This window comes from Nomascus leucogenys, chromosome 4, assembly GCF_006542625.1.
Source record: "Nomascus leucogenys isolate Asia chromosome 4, Asia_NLE_v1, whole genome shotgun sequence".
In the NCBI taxonomy this organism is placed as follows: Eukaryota; Metazoa; Chordata; class Mammalia; order Primates; family Hylobatidae; genus Nomascus; species Nomascus leucogenys.
Window position 1 is genome coordinate 94,164,390 of NC_044384.1, and position 20,304 is coordinate 94,184,693.

At 41.6% G+C, this 20,304-nt stretch overlaps 1 protein-coding gene and 2 pseudogenes across 2 annotated transcripts in view; all 3 read left to right on the forward strand.

The window, feature by feature from the left end:
• DNAH12 (dynein axonemal heavy chain 12) overlaps window positions 1-20,304 on the forward strand; it is a 246,885-nt gene that overhangs the window by 8,583 nt on the left and 217,998 nt on the right. For both annotated transcript variants that reach the window (XM_030810168.1, XM_030810169.1), the window contains exons 3-4: window positions 12,948-13,029; window positions 13,227-13,253. In XM_030810168.1, the coding sequence (XP_030666028.1) occupies window positions 12,948-13,029; window positions 13,227-13,253 (109 nt within the window). The remainder of the gene's footprint in view (window positions 1-12,947; window positions 13,030-13,226; window positions 13,254-20,304) is intronic.
• Window positions 5,109-5,734, forward strand: LOC100601799 (annotated as a pseudogene).
• LOC100601450 lies at window positions 17,118-17,459 on the forward strand (annotated as a pseudogene).

Here is a 20,304-nt window from a genome sequence, read left to right on the forward strand (position 1 = left end):
GACCAGCCTGACCAACATGGAGAAACCCTGTCTCTACTAAAAATACAAAATTAGCCAGGTGTGGTGGCACATGCCTGTAATCCCAGCTACTCGGGAGGCTGAGGCAGGAGAATCACTTGAACCCGGGAGGCAGAGGTTGCGATGAGCCAAGATCATGCCATTGCACTCCAGCCTGGGCAACAAGAGCAAAACTCTGTCTCAAAAATAAAAAATAAAATAAAATAAAAAATAATGAAAAAAAGAATAGAGGTTTATTTAGCTCACAGTTCTAGAGACTGGGAAATTCAAGAGCATAGTGCTGACATCTTGTAAGGGCCTTCTTGCTGAGTGATAACATGGTGGAAAGCATCACATGGTGAGAGGGCAAGACAGTCAGAGAGAGCTTGCTTTTATAACAAAGCCGTTCCAATGATAATGAGCCCACTTCTTTGATGGTGACATTGATCCAATCATGAGGGCACAGCCCTCATTAACCCATTAATTCATTCATGAGGACAGAGGCATTAAGTTTCCAACACGTGAACTTTTGGGGGACACATTTAAACCATAGCAAGAGGAGAATGAGGAAATTTGAAGGAAGCTGATTCACTTAATTAGAGTATAGGCTCTGCCATCAATCAGGCCTGAGTTCATATACCATCTCTGCAGCTTATTAGCCATGTGAATTTGGCAAGTTATGTAATTTATCTTCATGTTCCTATCTGTAATATGGAGATATAAATAGTGTATATGTTTTAGGAATGTTGTGAGAATTAAATGCATATAAAGATCTTAAGCCTATGCCTAAGACATAATAAACTCATAATAAACAGTAATTCATTGACAGGAATAATTAAAGGAACTAGATAAGTAAACATGGACAAAGAATATGACTTTTTTCTGTACAGCTTCAGAGACTAGAAGTTACAAAGATATAGCTCAATATAAGAAATTTGTTTCTAAGAATATGAACTAGCTGGCCAGGCATAGTGACTCACGCCTGTAATCCCAGCACTTTGGGAGGCCAAGGCGGGTGGATCACCAGAGGTCAGGAGTTTGAGACCAGACTATCCAATATGGTGAAACCCCGTCTCCACTAAAAATACAAAAATTAGCTGGGCATGGTGGCATATGTCTGTAATCTCAGCTACTTGGGAGGCTGAGGCAGGAGAATCACTGGAACCTGGGAGGCGGAGGCTGCAGCAATTAGAGATCACACCACTGCACTTCAGCTGGGCAACTGAGCCAGACTGTCTCAAAAAAAAAAAAAAAAAGAGCTAGCTAACAATAAATTGGGCTGCCTCAGAAAGTGATCATGGTGGTGGGATGGGGGAACAGAGCAAGATGGTGTAATAGAAGGCTCCACTGTGGCCGGGCGCGGTGGCTCACGCTTGTAATCCCAGCACTTTGGGAGGCCGAGGCAGGTGGATCACGAGGTCAGGAGATCGAGACCATGGTGAAACTCCGTCTCTATTAAAAATACAAAAAAATTAGCCGGGCGTGGTGGCGGGCGCCTGTGGTCCCAGCTACTTGGAGAGGCTGAGGCAGGAGAATGGCGTAAACCTGGCAGGCGGAGCTTGCAGTGAGCTGAGATTGCGCCACTGCACTCCAGCCTGGGCGACAGAGCGAGACTCTGTCTCAAAAAAAAAAAAAAAAAAAAGCCTCCACTGAACATACCCCTCAACAGGAACACAAAATTTAACAATTGTCTACACACAAAAAAACACCTTCATAAGAACCAAAAATCAGATGAGAACTCACAATACCTTGTTTTAACTTCATATTACTGAAACTCACTGAAGAGGGCAGGAAAGAGTCTTGAATTGCTGACACCAATCACCCCCCATCCCAGCAGTGGCTGCATGGCAGGGAGAATCTGTGCACTTGGGGATGGAGAGTGCAGTGATGGTGAGACTTTGCATTGAACTCAATGCTGCCTTGAAACAGTGGAAAGCAAAACTGAGCTGAACTAGGTGATGCCTGCCCACAGCGGGAGCATATAGGCCAGCCCCAGCCAGAGGGGACTCGCACATCCCAGTGGTCAGAACTTGAGTTCTGGCAAGCCTTATCATGGAGTGCTAAAGTACCCTGGGGCCCTAAATAAACTTGAAAGGCAGTCTAGGCCACAAGGACTGCAACTCCTAGGTGAGTACTAGTGCTGAGCTGAGCTCAGATCCAGTGGACTGCAGGGGCACATGACCTACTGAGACACCAGCAGGTGCTGTTAAGGGAGTACTCGTGCCACTCCTTTCCTAACCCCTAACCCCAGGCTGCACAGTTTGCAGCTCCAAAAGAGACCCTTCCTTCCATGTGAAGAGAGGAGAGGGAAGAGCAAAGAAAATTTTGTCTTGCATCTGGGATACCAGCTCAGTCACAGTAGGATAGGGCACCAGGCAGAGTCATGAGGCCCCCATTCTGGGCCCTAGCTTCTGGATTACATTTATTGACACATCGTTGGTCAGAAGGGAACCTGCTGCCTTGAAGGGAAGGACGCAGTCATGGCAGGACCCATCACTTACTGACTAAAGAGCCCCTGGGCCTTGAATAACCATCAGCAATACTCAGGTAGTACACTGTGGGCCTTAAGTGAGACTCTGAGATATGCTGGCTTGTCTGAAATTATCCAGGTAAGGCCAAGCACATTCACAGCTCTGTTGGCTATGGTGAGAGATGCCGTCTGCTTGAAAAAAGCAGAGGAAAAAGTAAAGGGAAATTTGTCTTGCATCTTAGGTACCAGGTAGGGCACAGTGGGGTAGAGCACCAAGTGGGCTCTTGGGGTCCCTGATTCTAGGCCTTGGCTCTTGGATGGCATTTCTGGACCTGCCCTGGGCCAGAGGGGAGTTCACTGCCCTGAAGGGTGAGTCCCAGGCCAGGCAGCATTCACCACAAACTGACTGAAGAGCCCTTGGGCCTTAAGTGAGCATTGGGAGTAGCCTGGCAGTGATCCGTATGGGCCTGTGGCGTTGGTGGCCATGGGGTGAGGCTCCTCTGCCTGTGAAAGGGGAGGGAAAAGTAGGAAGGACTGAGTCTCATGGTTCGAGTGCTAGCCCAGCAGCAGTATTATACTGGTGTCTTATTATAAGACACCAGGTAGATTTCTAAGGTTTTTGACTCCAGTCCCTAGCTCCCAGTTGGGATCTCTGGACCCACCTGGGGCTTGGGGAACTCACCACCTGAAAGGGAGGGACAGAGGCCTGTCTTGCTTCACCACCTGCAGATTGTAGAGACCTATGGCTTTGAGTGAACATAGGTGGTAGCCAGGTAGTGGATACAGTGGGTCTTGGGCAAGACCCAGTGTTATGCTGGCTTCAGATGTGACCTAGCAAAGTTGAGTGGTGGTGGCCATAGCAGTGCTTGTGTCATCCCACCTCCAGCTCCAGGCAGCTCAGCACACAGAGAGAGGCTCTGAATGTTTGGGAGAGAGTAAGGGGAAAAAAAACCAGAGTTTCTGCTTGGTAATCCAGAGAATAATTCTGGATCTTATCCATGACCACAAGGTGATACTTCTATGAGTCTGCCAGAACCATGATGTTACTGGACTTGGGGTGCCCCCTAATGCAGATATGGCTTAGATCACAACACCCAAGTTCCTTCAAATATCTGGAAAGCCTTCCCAAGAAGGACAGATACAAATAAGCCCAGACTGCGAAGACTGCAATAAGTACCTAACTCTTCAGTGCCCAGACACTGAAGAACTTCTACAAGCATCAACACCATTCAGAAAAACATGACCTCACCAAACTAAATAAGGAACCAGGAACTAATCCTGGAGAAACAAAGATATGTGACCTTTCAGACAGAGAATTCAAAATAGCAATTTTGTGGAGACTCAAAGAAATTCAAGATAACACAGAGAAAGAATTTCGAACTATATCAGATAAACTTAACAAGGAGATTGAAATAATTAAAAATCAAGCAGAAATTCTGGAGTTGAAAAATGCAATTGAAATACTGAAGAATGGATCAGCATTCTTTTAATAGCAGTTTTAATGGCAGAATTGATCAAGCAGAAAGAATTAGTGAACCTGAAGACAGGCTATTTGAAAATACATAGAGGAGACAAAAAAGAATAAAAAAGAATGAAACATGCCTACAAGATCTAGAAAATAGCCTCCAAAGGGCAAATCTAAGAGTAATTGGCCTTAAAGAGGAGGTAGAGAAAGAGACAGGATAGAAGGTTTATTCAAAGAGATAATATCAGAGAACTTCCTAAACCTAGAAAAAGATAATTGACATTCAAATACAAGAAGGTTATAGAACACCAAGCAGATTTAACATTTAACCCAAAGAAGATGACCTCAAGGCTTTTTTTTTTTTTTTTTTTTTGAGATGGAATGGAGTCTTGCTCTGTTGCTCAGGCTAGAGTACAGTGGTGCAATCTCAGTTCACTGCAACCTCAGCCTCCTGGGTTCAAGTGATTCTTCTGCCCCAGCCTCTTGAGTAGCTGGGATTACAGGCACATGCCACCACACCCAGCTAATTTTTTTGTATTTTTAGTAGAGATGGGGTTTTGCCATGTTGGCCAGGTTGGTCTCGAACTCCTAACCTCAAGTTATCCACCTCCCTCAGCCTCCTAAAGTGCTGGGATTACAGATGTGAGCCACCACGCCTGGCCCTTCAAGGCATTTAATAATAAAACTCCCAAAGCTCAAAGATAAAGAAAGGATCCTAAAAGCAACAGAAGAAACAAATAACATACAATGGAACTCCAGTATGTCTGGCAGCAGACTTCAGTGGAAACCTTACAAGCCAAGAGAAAGTGGAATGAGATATTTAAAGTGCTGAAGGAACCTTAGACTACTGCATCTGGAAAAAATATGCTTTAAACATGAAAGAGAAATAAAAACTTTCCTAGGCAAACAAAAGCTAAAGGATTTCATCAACATCAGACCTGTCCTACAAGAAATGCTAAAGAAAGTACTTCAATCAGAAAGAAAAGAATGTTAATGAGCAGTAAGAAATCATCTGAAAGTATAAAACTCACTGGTAATATTAAGTACAGAGAAAAAACTCACAGAATATTATAACACTGTAACTGTGGTGTGTAAACTACTCTTAAGTAGAAAGACTGAAAGATGAACCAATCAAAACAATAACAATTTTTCAAGACATAGTACAGGTGCCGAGCAATGGGCTTCTCTCGTGACAACTGGCACAAGTGCTGCAAGACAGGGGCAAGAGTAAGCCCTCCCACAAGAAGTGGAAGTATGAGCTGGAGTGCCCTGCTGCCAGCACCAAGATTGGCCCCCGCTGCATCCACACAGTCCGTGTGCAGGGACATAACAAGAAATACTGTACCTTGAGGCTGGACGTGGGGAATTTCTTCTAGGGCTCAGAGTGATGTAGGTGCAAAACAAGGATCATCAATGTTGTCTACAATGTGTCCAATAACAAACTGGTCCATACCAAGATGCTATTGAAGAACTGCATCATGCTCAGTGACAGCACACTCTACTGACAGTGGTGCAAGTCCCACTATGCATTGTCCCTGGGCTGCAAGAAGGGGGCCAAGCTGACTCCTGAGGAGGAAGAGATTTTAAACAAAAAACAGTCTAAAAAAATTTAGAAGAAACATGATGAAAGGAAAAAGAATGCCAAAATCAGCAGTCTTCTGGAGGAGCAGTTCCAGCAGGGCAAGTGTCTGGCGTGCACCACATCAAGGCCAGAACAGTGTGGCCCAGCAGATGACTATGTGCTAGAGGCCTGGGAGTTAGAGTTTTATCTTTGGAAAATCAAGGCCCAGAAAGGCAAATAAATCCTCATCCTTTCTGTATTTGCTTATGTAATAAAGGTGTTTGTTGTTCTGTAACAAGAAAAAAAAGACATAGACAGTATAATAAGATATAAATAGAAACAACAAAAAGTTAAAAAGCAGGGAGATGAAATCAAGGTGTGTAGAGTTTTATTACTGGCTGGGCACGGTGACTCATGCTGCAATCCCAGCACTTTCGGATGCTGAGGCAGGTGGATCACTTGAGTCCAGGAGTTGGAGACCAGCCTGGGCAACACAGAGAAACTCCATCTCTACAAAAAAAGTTAGTTGGGCATGGTGGTGCATGCCTGTAGTTCCAGCTACTCAGGAGGCTGAGGCAGAAGGATTGCTTGAGCCCAGGAGGCAGGGGTTGCAGTGAGCTGAGATCACACCATTGCACTCCAGCCTGGGCAGAAATAGCAAAACTCCATCTCAAAAACAAACAAACAAACAACAACAACAACAACAAAACAAGACCCAAACACACTTCACCTATAAAGACAAGCATAGACTGAAAATAAAGGAACAGAAAAAGATATTCCAGGCCAGTGGAAACCAAAAAAGAGTGGGAGTAGCTATACTTATATCAGACAAAATATATTTCAAGACAAAACTTTAAGAAGAGACAAAGAAGGTAATTATATAATGATAAAGTGGTCAATTCAGCAAGAGGATATGACAATTATAAATATATATGCACTCAACACTGGAGCACCCAGATGTATAAAGCAAATATTATTCAAGCTAAAGAAAGAGATAGACCTCAATACAATAATGGCTGGAGACTTCAACAACCCATTTGCAGCATTGGACAGATCTTCCAGACAGAAAATCAACAAACATCAGACTTAATTTGCACAATAGACCAAATGGACCTAGTAGATATTTTCAGAACATTTCATCCAACAGCTGCAGAATATGCATTTTTCTCCTGAGCACGTGAATCATTATCAAGGATAGACCATATGTTAGGTCACAAAACCAGTCTTAAAACATTCAAAAAATTTGAAATAATATCAAGCACCTTCTCTGACCACAATGGAATAAAACTAGAAATCAATAACAAGAGGAATTTTGGAAACTATACAAACTCATGGAAATTAAAAAATATGCTCTTGAGTGACCAGTGAGTCAATGAAGAAATTAAGAAGGAAATTGAAAATTTTCTTGAAACAAATGATAATGGAAATGCAACAGACGAAAACCTATGGGATACAGTGAAAGCAGTACCAAAAGAGAAATTTATTGCTATAAGTGCCTACATTAACAAAGAAGAAAAACTTCAAATAAATAACCTAGTGATGCATCTTAACAAATGACAAAAACAAGAGCAAGCCAAACCAAAATTAGCTGAAGAAAAGAAATAATAAAGATCAGAGGAGAAATAAATGACATTGGAATGAAGAAAACAATACAAAAGATGAATGAAACAGAAAGTTGATTTTTTTGAAAAGTTAAACAAAATAGACAAACCTTTAACCAAACTAAGAAAAAAAGAGAGAGGATCCAAATAAATAAAATCAGAGATGAAAAAGAAGACATTACAATTGATACTGCAGAAATTCAAAGGATCATTAGTGGCTATGATGAGCAACTGTATGCCAATAAATTGGAATATCTAGAAGAAATGGATAAATTTGTAGACACATACAACCTACAAAGACTGAACCATGAAGAAATCCAAAACCTGAACAGACCAATAACAAGTAATGATATTGAAGCCATAATAAAACGTCTTCCAGCAAAAAAAGCTCAGGCCCTGATGGCTTCACTGCTGAATTCTATTAAACATTTAAAGAGGAACTAATACCAATGCTACTTAAACTAGTTGGAAAAATAGAGGAGGAGGGAATACTTCCAAACTCATTTTTTGAGGCCAGTAGTACCCTGATACCAAAACCAGACAAAGATACATCAAAAAAAGGAAACTGCAGGCCAATATCACAGATGAATATTGATACAAAAATCCTCAACAAAATACTAGCAAAACAAATTCAACAACGCATTAAAAAGGTCATTCATCGGCTAGGCGCGATGGCTCACGCCGGTAATCCCAGCACTGTGGGAGGCTGAGGCAGGTGGATCACCTGTGGTCAGGAGTTTGAGACCAGCCTGGCCAACATGGTGAAACCTCATCTCTACTAAAAATACAAAAATTAGCTGGTATGGTGGCGGGCACCTGTAATCCCAGCTACTCGGGAGGCTAAGACAGGAGAATTGCTTAGAACCCAGATGGCAGAGGTTACAGTGAGTGAAGATCATGCCACTGCACTCCAGCCTGAGCAACAAAGAGCAAAACTCCGTCTCAAAAAAAAAAAAATAAATAAAAATAAATTGAAAAGCCCAGAAAATAATGGAAAGATATTCCATGTTCATTTATTGGCAGAATTAATTTTATTTTTTTTGAGACAGAGTTTAGCTCTTGTTGCCCAGGCTGGAGTGCAATGGCATGATCTCAGCTCACCGCAACCTCTGCCTCCCAGGTGGAAGCGATTCTCCTGCCTCAGCCCCCCAAGTAACTGGGATTACAGGCATGTGCCACCATGCCTGGCTAATTCTGTATTTTTAGTAGAGATGGGGTTTCTCTATGTTGGTCAAGCTGGTCTCAAACTCCTGACCTCGGGTAATCCTCCTGCCTCGGCCTCCCAAAGTGCTGGGATTATAGGCGGGAGCCACCGTGCCCAGCCCAGCAGAGTTAATATTGTTAAAAAAGTGTCTGCACTACCCCCCAAATATCTACAGATTCAATGCAATCTCTATCAAAATACCAATGACATTCTTCACAGATATAGAAAAAACAATCCTAGGCCGGGTGCAGTGGTTCACGCCTGTAATCCCAGCACTTTGGGAGGCCAACGCGGGTGGATCATCTGAGGTCGGGAGTTCTAGACCAGCCTGACCAACATGGAGAAACCCTGTCTCTACTAAAAATACAAAATTAACCAGGCATGGTGGTGCATGCCTGTAATCCCAGCTACTCAAGAGGCTGAGGCAGGTAATCGCTTGAACCCGGGAGGTGGAGGTTGCGGTGAGCCGAGATTGCGCCGTTGCCCTCCAGCCTGGGCAACAAGAGCGAAACTCTGTCTCAAAAAAAAAAAAAAAAAAAAAAAAGATAAAAAAAAGACTTAAATCTAAGACTATGAAACTACTACAAGAACACACTGGGTGAAACTCTCCAGAATACTGGAGTGGGCAAAGATTTCTTGAGTAATACCCCACGAGTACAGGCAGCCAAAGCAAAAATAAACAAATGGGATCATATCAAGTTAAAAAGCTTCCTCACAGCAAAGGAAATAACGACATGATGAGACAACCCATAGAATGGGAAAAAATATTTGCAAACTACCCATCTGACAAGGAATTAATAGCCATAATATATAAAGAACTCTAACAACTCTAATATAGTTTGGATATGTGACCCCACTGAAATCTCATGTAGAATTGTATTCCCCAGTATTGGAGGTGGGGCCTGGTGGGAGGTGATCGGATCATGTGGGTAGATTTCTCAGTCCTCATGATAGTGAGTTCTCATGAGATCTGGTTGCTTCAAAGTGTGCCTCCCACCCCTGCTCTTGCTCCTGCTTTCACCATGTGACATGCCTGCTCTTCCTTCACCTTCCACCATGATTATAAGCTTCCTGAGGCCTCCCCAACAGCAGATGCTGCTATGCTTCCTGTGCAGCCTGCAGAACTAGGAGCCAATTAAACTTCTTTTCTTTGTAAATTACCCAGTCTCAGATATTTCTCTCTTTTTAAAAAATTTCCTTTGTATTTGTTTTTTGGAAACAAAGTCTCACTGTGTTGCCCAGTCTAGTTTCAAACTCCTGGGCTCAAGCAGTCCTCCTGCCATGGCCGCCCAAAGGACTGGAATTACAGGCGTGAGTCCCACACCTGTCTTAGTTATTTATAGCAATGCAAGAATGGCCTAATACAAACTCTATAGGAAAAGAAAACTAATAATCTGATTAAAAAATAGGCAAAAGATCTAAATAGACATTTCTCAAAAGAAGACATGAAAATAGCATACACGGGCAGATCACCTGAGGTCAGGAGTTCGAGACCAGCCTGGCCAACATGGTGAAACCCTGTCTCTACTAAAAATACAAAAATTAGCTGGGTGTGATGGTGGGTGCCTGTAACCCCAGCTACTCAGGAGGGTGAGGCAGGAGAATCACTTGAATCTGGGAGGCAGAGGTTGCAGTGAGCTGAGATCGCACCACCCACACCCCAACCTGGGTGACAGAGTGAGACTCTGTCTCAAAACAAAAAAAACAAACAAAAAAGAGGCCGGGTGCGGTGCCTATGCCTGTAATCCCAGCACTTTGGGTGGTCGAGGCAGGCAGATCACGAGGTCAGGAAATCGAGACCATCCTGGCCAACATGATGAAACCCCATCTCTACTAAAAATACAAAAATTAGCTGGGTGTGGTGGCACACACCTGTAGTCCCAGCTACTTGGGAGGCTGAGGCAGAATAGCTTGAACCAGGGAGTCGGAGGTTGCAGTGAGCTGAGATCACGCCACCACACTCCAGCCTGGCGACAGAGCCAGACTCCGTCTCAAAAAAAAAAAAAAAAAAAAAAGATTTGGAAGCAACCTCAGTGTCCATAAACAGATGAATGGGCTGCTCTGTCTATGGAGTAGCCATTCTTTTGTTTCTTTACTTCTGTAATAAACTTACTTAAAAAAAAGAAAACAAAACAAAAACAAAAAACCCAGATGAATGGATAAAGAAAATGTGGTACATATACAAAATGGAGTACCATTCAGCCACAAAAAAGAATGAGAACTTATCATTTGCAACAACATGGATGGTCATTATGTTAAGTGAAAAAAGGCAGGCACAGAAAGACAAACATTGCATGTTTTCACTTATCTGTGGGCACTAAAAATTAAAGTCATTCACTTATCTGTGGGTGCTAAAAATTAAACTCTTTGAATTCATGGAAATAGTTTGTAGAAGGATGGTTACCAAAGGCTGTGAAGGGTAGAGGGGGGATGAGAGGAGGGAATTGGGGACGGTTAATGGGTACAAAAAAAGAAAAAGGGCCGGGCACAGTGGCTCACACCTGTAATCCCAGCACTTTGGGAGGCCGAAGCAGGTGGATCACTTGAGGTCAGGAGTTTGAGACCAGCCTGGCCAAAATGGTGAAACCCCATCTCTACTAAAATACAAAAAATTAGCTGGGCCTGGTAGCCTGAGCCTATAATCCCAGCTGCTTGGGAGGCTGAGGCAGGAGAATTGCTTGAACTGGGTGGCAGAGGTTTTGGTGAGTCGAGATCATGCCACTGTGCTCCAGCCTGGGGGACAGAGCGAGACTCCGCCTCAAAAAAAAAAAAAAAGAGTAAAACATAGTATTTGCTAGCATGACAGGGTAACTATAATAAAAATAATTTAATTGTACCTTTTAAAATAACTAAAAGAGTATAATTGAATTGTTTGAAACCCAAAGGAAAAATGCTTGAGGTGATGGATACCCTATTTACCTTGATATGATTATTATGCATAGCATGCCTGTATCAAAATATCTCATGTAATCCATAAATACATACACCTACTATGTACCCACAAAAATTTAAAAAATAAAGTGATGACTGCCACCTCTCTTCCAACATCCCCACCCATCTCACAGTACTCTCATGGTTCTCTCAAGCTGTGCCCCTGGAGTACCATGGGTACAGCTTGATATTGCTGAGAGGATTCATCTATTAGGTAAGGTACCAAACTAGATATGCAAGATCATTTCCAAATATGCTATTCTGATCATTCATTCAACAGATGCTTATTGAGCTCCTGCATCTTGATGGATACTATTTAAGTGGTGTGGGGAGAGCAGTGAGCAAAATAGACATGGTCCTTGTCTTTATGCTACTTACCAGTCTATGGTTTTATGGCTCCAGTGGACACCCTTTCCTTCAGATTTTTTTTTCTTCTTTTTTTTTTTTTTGGTTCTCCTCTTAGCTACCTGATGGTATCTCCTTTGCTCATTCAATTGTTGTTTTTCCTCATTCCTGTCATACTTGCTTGACACCCTTCAATTTTTTCTGAATTCTCTTTTAATTTCCCTTGTATGCTTTTTTCTTTGGCCATCTCTTCTAGTATATCTAGCCTTATAGACTATTAGATTTGTCTTCCTAAATATGTTTCCATGTTCAAAACCTCTCGATTACTCCCCATTGTCTATTGGATTAAAAAGCTTGTTTTTGAGGCCTTTAGCTGGATATTTCAATCCACTTCTCCAGACTTATCTCCACTTGACACTGTCACCTTTGGGTGGATTGAACGACCCCTGCTTCCTTTTTACCCCTTTGATCCTTTCCTTGCCTTCCTGTTTCTTGGGGTCTTTGTTTTTTTAGATCCCAGGAAAACTATGTCTCCACCTGAAATCCTCTTTTTCATTTAAAGCTCATTGCTAATGGTAACGTGTATGTGGCCTTCACAGATGAAAGTGAACTTGTCACCTCTCTGAACCACAAGATACCTATATGGCACTTTTTTTTTTTCTTCTCACTTAATCAGTTCATCAGTCCTTGAGATTTGTTGTTATATTTTAATAGGATCTAGTATTGTGATTTATATAATATAGGCATTCAATAAATATTTATTGACAGTTTAAGGGATTATACAATAGGATTATACAACTTAATTTAAAGAGAAAATTATATCTTATGGATGCAAAAAAATCTATAAACAGTTTTGAAAGTAAACTGTTTCTTGAGCAGCTACTATGTGCCAGGTACTGTTCTAGGCACTGAGGATAACCACAGTGAATAAAACAGTTTACAAAATATTCTATGTCAAATGATGGTAAGTGCTTTGAAGCAAGATAAGTGAGGATAAAAAGGACGGATAGCAAAGGAGGTGCTACTTAATATGGGGGTACAGGGAGGCTTCTCTGACAGACTGGCAGACATTTGAACAGAGATAATACATATAAGTGCCCACTATTCATTGGGATTAATTTTTAAATGGTCAATAAGTTATACTTGAAAAATTTTGATTTTGATTTTTAGTTTCACCCTGTTACATATATATGCATTATTTAAAAATTAAGGTCTCATTGATAATGTCTATTGGGATTTGTTTCTCATAAAAAATTCAGCAAGATAACTCTTGAATATCTCTTAGTATAGTTGGAAAAATGCTTAAATTGTAATGTTTTAGTAACTTATGCTAATGTTATCAAGAGAGTCATATTTCTAACTATAAATTTCAGAATTGATGGAGCCAAAAGAAATTTAGACAGAACACTGGATAAAAGAACACCTCTATTACCACCACCTGATTTTCCTCAAACTGTAAGTTTATGTTTTCTCGTTAAAAAGTTTATCCTTATATCATTTTAATTTGTAGTTAAGACAATCTCAATATAACTGATGTTTTTAAAAGGAATAATAGATATATTTAAACTATATATTTAATTTTTAAACAATTTAAATTAATTTTAAAATGTTCTCCTTGATTTAATTATATCCTGTTTGTTTGTTTTTGACAGATGACCAGTGAAATGAAAAAAAAAGGAGTGAGTTCAAGTCTTTATATTTCTTGTTTGAAAATGTTCAAAGAAATTATTGCAAAGTAGTTTCTTCTAAGACCACCTGCTAAGTCACATTCTAGAAAATAAATAAATTTAGAAACTGAGGTTTTTATTTTCTCTTCCCAAGGGAGCAAACATGTCATGAACAACAATATGGCAATATAGATTTTTTTGTTTTTTTGTTTTAAACAGGGTCTTGCTCTGTCACCAAGGCTGGAGGGCAGTGGTGCAATCTCAGGTCACTGCAGCCCCACCACTCGGGCTCAAGCAGTCCTCCCACCTCAGCCTCCTGAGTACCTGGGACTGCAATCACATGTCACCATGCTTGGATAATTTTTAAAATTATTTGTAGAAATGAGATCTCACTATATTGCCCAGGCTGGTCTTGAACTCCTGGACTCAAGTGATCCTCCCACCTTGGCCTCTCAAATTGCTAGAAATACAGGTTTGAGCCACTGTGCCCGGCCAATATGGGTTTTAAGAACTACATTTTTGTTGGCATTCACTATTTGCAGATTAATTACGTAAATATTTTCATTCTTATTCCAAGCAACTGAAAAACACTCAAAGTGGCAGTTATAAAGGAAATCCATCTCTCTTTTTCATTAGGGTAATAATTGAGTATTCTAATATTGATATAATGATATAGTAGCCACTCAGCAAATATGTATTGAGAATCTGTTATGTGCTAGCCACATGCTAGGTGCTAGAGATTAAAAAAAAAAAGACACTGCATGAGTGACAACAGGGGACTTATGATATGATTGGTGGAAAGACAAAAACATCTAAAATTTCTTTACTAGCAAAGGATAACAGAAACGTATGGAGCTGGAGACATGAAAGAGGAAATCATGCAGCATGTTTTCAGATGGGGTATAAGCTTCTCAAGTCCCTTCAAATTCACTTTGGGGGATAGAGGCTGAAGATGTGAATTCAGCCTCTATGAATTCAGGATATTTGGAAGAAACTCTTTTTAGCTTTTCCTTGTGTTGGTTTTGGTTTTTAAAATGCTCTTCTTCCTCCTTACCTGGCCACCCAACGTTTCTGGAGAATTTGGATGTGGATCTTTCTTTTTACTAGGTATAATTACTGATACACAACAATCCCAAAACATTAATAAATATTCAATGTACAAATTGCCAAATGTATTTAATATTTGTGTGTATGTGTTTAGTATCCTCATTGTTCCTAGCCAAGCATACAGTCATTCACTCCTGAGCCCACTGCTCTTGGCAATATGGCTTCTAGGAATTCCATCACTTCATCATGAATGTCACCAGTAACTACTAACTGCCAAATTCAAAGGATATTTTTTCTTTTATTTATTTATTTATTTTTTGAAATGGAGTCTCACTGTGTTGCCCAGGCTGGAGTGCAGTGGCGTGATCCTGGCTCACTGCAACCTCCATCTCCCAAGTTCCAGTGATTCTCCTGCCTCAGCCTCCTGAGTAGCTGGGATTCTGTAATCCATGTGCCACCACGCCTGCCTAAAATTTTGTATTTTAGTAGAGATGGGGTTTCACCATGTTGGCCAGGCTGGCCTCGAGCTCCTGACCTCAGGTAATAAACCCATCTCAACCTCCCAAAGTGATGGGATTACAGGCATGAGGCATCTCGCCTGGCCAAAAGATATTTTTTCTATACTTCTCTCTCTTGGACCTCCACCTGTCTTTTTTTTGAGACAGAGTCTCCCTCTGTCAGCTAGGCTGGAGTGCAGTGGTGTGATCTTGGCTCACTGCTACCTCTGTCTCCGGGTTCAAGCGATTCTCCTGCCTCAGCCTCCTGAGTAGCTAAGATTACAGGCGCCTGCCACCACGCCGAGCTAATTTTTGTACTTTTTTAGTAGAGACAGGGTTTCGCCATGTTGGCCAGGCTGGTCTTGAACTCCTGACCTCAGGTGATCCACCCACCTTAGCCTCCCAAAGTGCTGGGATTACAGGCGGAGCCACCGTGCCCGGCCTCTACCTGTCTTTTTAAAAAAACTTTGATCAGTGGAACAGAATAGATGACCCAGAAATAGACTCACACAAGTATAGCCAGCTGATTTTTTATTTTTTCTTTTTTTTTAGAGACAGGGGTCTCTCTTTGCTGCCCAGGCTGGTCTTGAGCTCCTGGGCTCAAGTGATCCTCCTGCCTCAGCTTCCTGAGTAGCTGGGACTACAAGAGCATGCCACCATCCCCCTGATTTTTGACTAAGTTGCGAAAATCATTCAGTGGAGGAAGAATAGTCTTTTCAACGAATGGGAGAAAGCAATTGGATATCCATAAAATAAAAAAACCTCAGCCTAAACCTCCTACCTTGTACAAAAATTAACTAAAAATTGATCATAGGTGTAAATGTAAAACATAAAACTATAAAAAAAACCAAACACCCCATGTTCTCACTCATAGGTGGGAATTGAACAATGAGAACACATGGACACAGGAAGGGGAACATCACACTCCGGGGACTGTTGTGGGGTGGGGGGAGGGGGGAGGGATAGCATTAGGAGATACACCTAATGCTAAATGACCAGATAATGGGTGCAGCACACCAACATGGCACATGGATACATATGTAACAAACCTGCACATTGTGCACATGTACCCTAAAACTTAAAGTACAATAATAAAAATAAATAAATAAAATATTTTGAGCATAATAAAACGAAATAAATTTTTTTTAAAAATTTAGAAAAAGGCATAGGAGAAACATAAACTATAAAACTTTTAGAAAAATCTAGCCTAGGCAAAGAGTTCTTAGGTATGTCCTCCAAAGCACAATCCAGAATTTTTTTTTTTTTTTTTTTTTTGAGATGGCGTCTCACCTTGTCGCCCAGGCTGGAGCGCAGTGGCGCGATCTCGGCTCACTGCAACCTCCGCCTCCCCAGATCAAGCAATTCTCCTGCCTCAGCCTCCCGCAGAAAATTTTTAAAAACTCAGTAAATTAGACTTCATCAAAATTAAAAGCTATTGCTCAGTGAAAGACCCTGTTAGGAGGATGAAAAAACAAGCTACACACTGGGAGAAAATATTCACAAATCGGCTATCCAACAAAGGACTTATATCTAGAATATATAAATAACTCTTTAAACTCAACAGTATGAAAGCAAAATATCTGATTAGAAAATGGGTAAAAACGGGCCGGGCACTGTGGCTCACGCCTGTAATCCCAGCGCTTTGGGAAGCCGAGGCGAGCGGATCATGAGGTCAGGAGATCGAGACCATCCTGGCTAACACGGTGAAACCCCGTCTCTACTAAAATACAAAAAATTAGTTGGGCATGGTGGTGGGCGTCTGTAGTCCCAGCTACTCAGGAGGCTGAGGCAAGAGAATGGCGTGAACCCGGGAGGCGGAGCTTGCAGTGAACCGAGATCACGCCACTGCACTCCAGCCTGGGCGACAGAGTGAGACTCCGTCTCAAAATAAATAAATAAAACAATAAAAATAAAAAGGAAAAGAAAATGGGTAAAAACCGTCAGGCGCAGTGGCTCACGCCTGTAATCCAGGCACTTTGGGAGGCCAAGGCGGGTGGTTCGAGACTAGCCTGGCCAATATGGTGAAACCGTCGCTACTAAAAATACAAAATTAGCTGAGTGTGGTGGCACACACCTGTAATCCCAGCTACTAGGCGGGCTGAGGCAAGAGATCGCTTGAACTCCAGAGGCAGAGGTTGCAGTGAGCCGAGATTGAGCCACTGCACTCCAGTATGGGTGACAAGAGCGAAACTCCGTCTCAAAAAAGAAAGGAAATGAAAATGGGGAAAAGAAAGACAAGGTAACTCTGTAGCCCGTCGGGCGGCCCCACAGAGCCGCCATAGCCTCCAGCTTTCCCCAACCCAACGTCGACCATCGGCTCTGCGGCGCTACCATGGCCGACGTGGAAGACGGTGAGGAACCCTACGCCCTGACCTCTCACTCCAGGAGCGCAGGCTCCAAGTCGGGAGGCGACAAGATGTTCTAGCTCAAGAAGTGGAACGTGGTGGCCATGTGGAGCTGGGACATGGAGTGCGATACGTGCTCCATCTGCAGAGTCCAGGTGATGGATGCCTGTCTCAGATGTCAAGCTGAAAACAAACAAGAGGACTGTGTTGTGGTCTTGGGAGAATGTAATCATTCCTTCCGCAACTGCTGCATGTCCCTGTGGATGAAACAGAACAATCGCTGCCCTCTCTGCCAGCAGGACTGGATGGCCCAAAGAATCGGCAAATGAGAGCGGTTAGAAGGCTTCTTAGTGCAATTGTTCAGAGCCTTGGTGGATCTTGTTATCAAGTGCCCTTCAAAGGCTAGAACACTCCAGGGAATTAATTCTTCAAATAGGAGTCGATGGATCTGTGGTCCTTTGGGACACATCAAAGGCTTGGTTTAGCATTTTGTCAGTTTTATTTTCAGAAATTCTCTGCAATTAAGAAGACAATTTATTAAAGATGATCCTGTCTACCTCTGTGGTATGTGTCGCACACATAGCTTAGAAGTGCTATAAAAAAGGAGAGAACTCCAAATTGAATCACCTTTATAATTTACCCATTTCTATACAACAGGCTGTGGAAGCAGTTTCATTCAGATGAGAACTTTTTGCATGCTTACGGTTGATCAGTTAAAAAAGAATGTTATGGTAACAAATAAAGTGCAGTTTAAACCCCCTCCTCCCAAAAAAGAAAGATATGAACAGACATTGTACCATAGAGGATATATGGATGGCAAATAAGCACGTGAAAGATGTTCAACATCATTAGCCGTTATGGTAATACAAATTAAAACCTTGATTTGTTTTCACTACATGCCTATTAGAATGGCTGAAATAAAAAACAGTGACAATTTCAGCTGACTTTTGACACCACTGACCATTTATTTCCTAACATTCCTTTATATTTATTCATCTGGTTCTCTATTATTTCTCTGTCATCTCCATGGGTTCCTCTTTCTTGACTGGCTGTAGCCACTCTTCTCTTTCCTTGAATCTCCGTGGATGATTCCCTCCTTTTCTGATTTCAACTACCTTTCATATATTGATGACTCCCAGAGACTTTTTTGTACAAATACCTCAGATTCAAAGTGTCAAAAAAATGAGACCACAAGCTTCCTCCATAAAACTCCTGTTGCACATTTTCTATTCTAGTTGTTATCACCATCTATCTGGTTACCTATGCTTAAAATATGTGAATCTGAACTTCTTTTTCCCCCTCCCCAACTACCTCCCTCCCATATACTTAGTTCCCAAGAGCTCTATATAGTTCTCAAAACAGTCATTTTCTTGTCCTAGCCTTAGATCAGAGCTTCATCTCTTGTCTTGACCACAGCAGCCAACAGCAGCTTTTCTTTCTTTTCTTTTTTTTTTTTTAATTGGGACAGAGTAGTCTTGCTCTGTCACCCAGGCTGGAATCCAGTGGGGCAATCTAAGCTCACTGCAACCTCCACCTCCCGGCTTCAAGCAATTTTTGTGCCTCAGGCTCCCAAATAGCTTGGATTACAGGCACATGCCACCATGCCTGGCTAATTTTTTGTATTTTTAGTAGAGACAGGGTTTCACCATGTTGGCCAGGCTGGTCTCAAACTCCTGACCTTAAGTGATCCACCTGCTTCAGCTTCCCCAAGTGCTGGGATTACAGGTGTGAGCCACTGTGCCCGGCCAAGAATTGCTTCTTAATCAAGTACTGTGATATCGAGCACCAAAAATAGTTACTTAATGAATGATTGATGAATGAATAAATATAAAAACACATGTTCAGTAAAATATAACAGCCGTTATAATAGAAGTGTGAAGAGACTACAGTGAGGGCATAATATAGAAAGTTTTTTTTAATTTTTTCTGTTTTTTGAGACATTTTCTCACTCTGTCACCCAGGCTGGTGTGCAGGGGAGTGATCTTGGCTTACTGCAACATCTGCTTCCCAGGCTCAAGGGATCTCTTAGCCTCAGCCTCCCGAGGAGCTGGGACTACAGGTGCGAGGCACCACGCTCGGATAATTTTTATTTATTTATTATAGAGATGGGGTTTCCCCATGTTGCCCAGACTGGTCTCTCACTCCTGAGCTGAAAGGGATCCACCTGCTTCGACCTCCCAAAGTGCTGGGATTACAGGCATGAGCCACCGTGCTGGGCCAGGAAGTTTTCAAGAAAAATTTTGGAAGTACGTCACTTGACTTAGCTAGTGTTTTGCTAAGGAAGATTATATACTTTAATTCTAAGGGTCAAACATATTTTTATTTTAGGAGATGAAATGGTTTTAGAAAGGTATAAGTTATAGATACTTAATTAGAATAATGAATTTAAATTTCATTTTTTCTTTTTTTCCGCAACAAAAACCACATTCAATAAATTTCCTTTGACTATATAGTCATATAATAATTTTATTCAAGCTTAGTTTTCTATCTAATATTTCAGTGCTTGACCCTGACCTGCTTTCTAGAACTGCTATAGGTTTGGGGTATTGAGAAAATATCATCTTTGTCTATATAATTTATTTATTCATGAGATTCTTAACAAATATCTATGCATACTTTATTCTGTGCTAGATGCTGAAGATTGATGGACAAGATGGACATATAAACCCTTATGAAGCTTATACTTTAATGAGGAAGACATATAATAATAAAATAAACAAATTTTTTCTATTTCATTTAATAAAATTGTGATAAGTACTATGAAGGAAATACAGGGTAATATGGTAGATAGTGACTGGTGAGGGAGTGGGGCCATATTAGGCAGGTGGTTAGAGAAGGCATCCCTGAGGTGGTGACATTTATGGAGACCTGAATGGTAGAAAGAAGCCAGCCATGGAAAGACCTGGGGTTGAGAATTTCCCAACAGAGGGAACAGCTAAGTTTAAGTTACCTGAAGGAGAAAACAACCGGGTATATTCCAGGAACTGAAAGAAGGCCAGCTGCTGATTGAGCTCATGGGAAAGTATAAAATAAACTTGAAAAGGGGGTCAGGAGCCAGATATGAGGGCCTTGTAGGCTATGGTAAGGTGCTTGGATTTTACTCAGAGTGGCAATTGGAAGTCATTGGAGGATTCTACCCATGGGGATAACATAACTTGATTTACTTTTAATGCT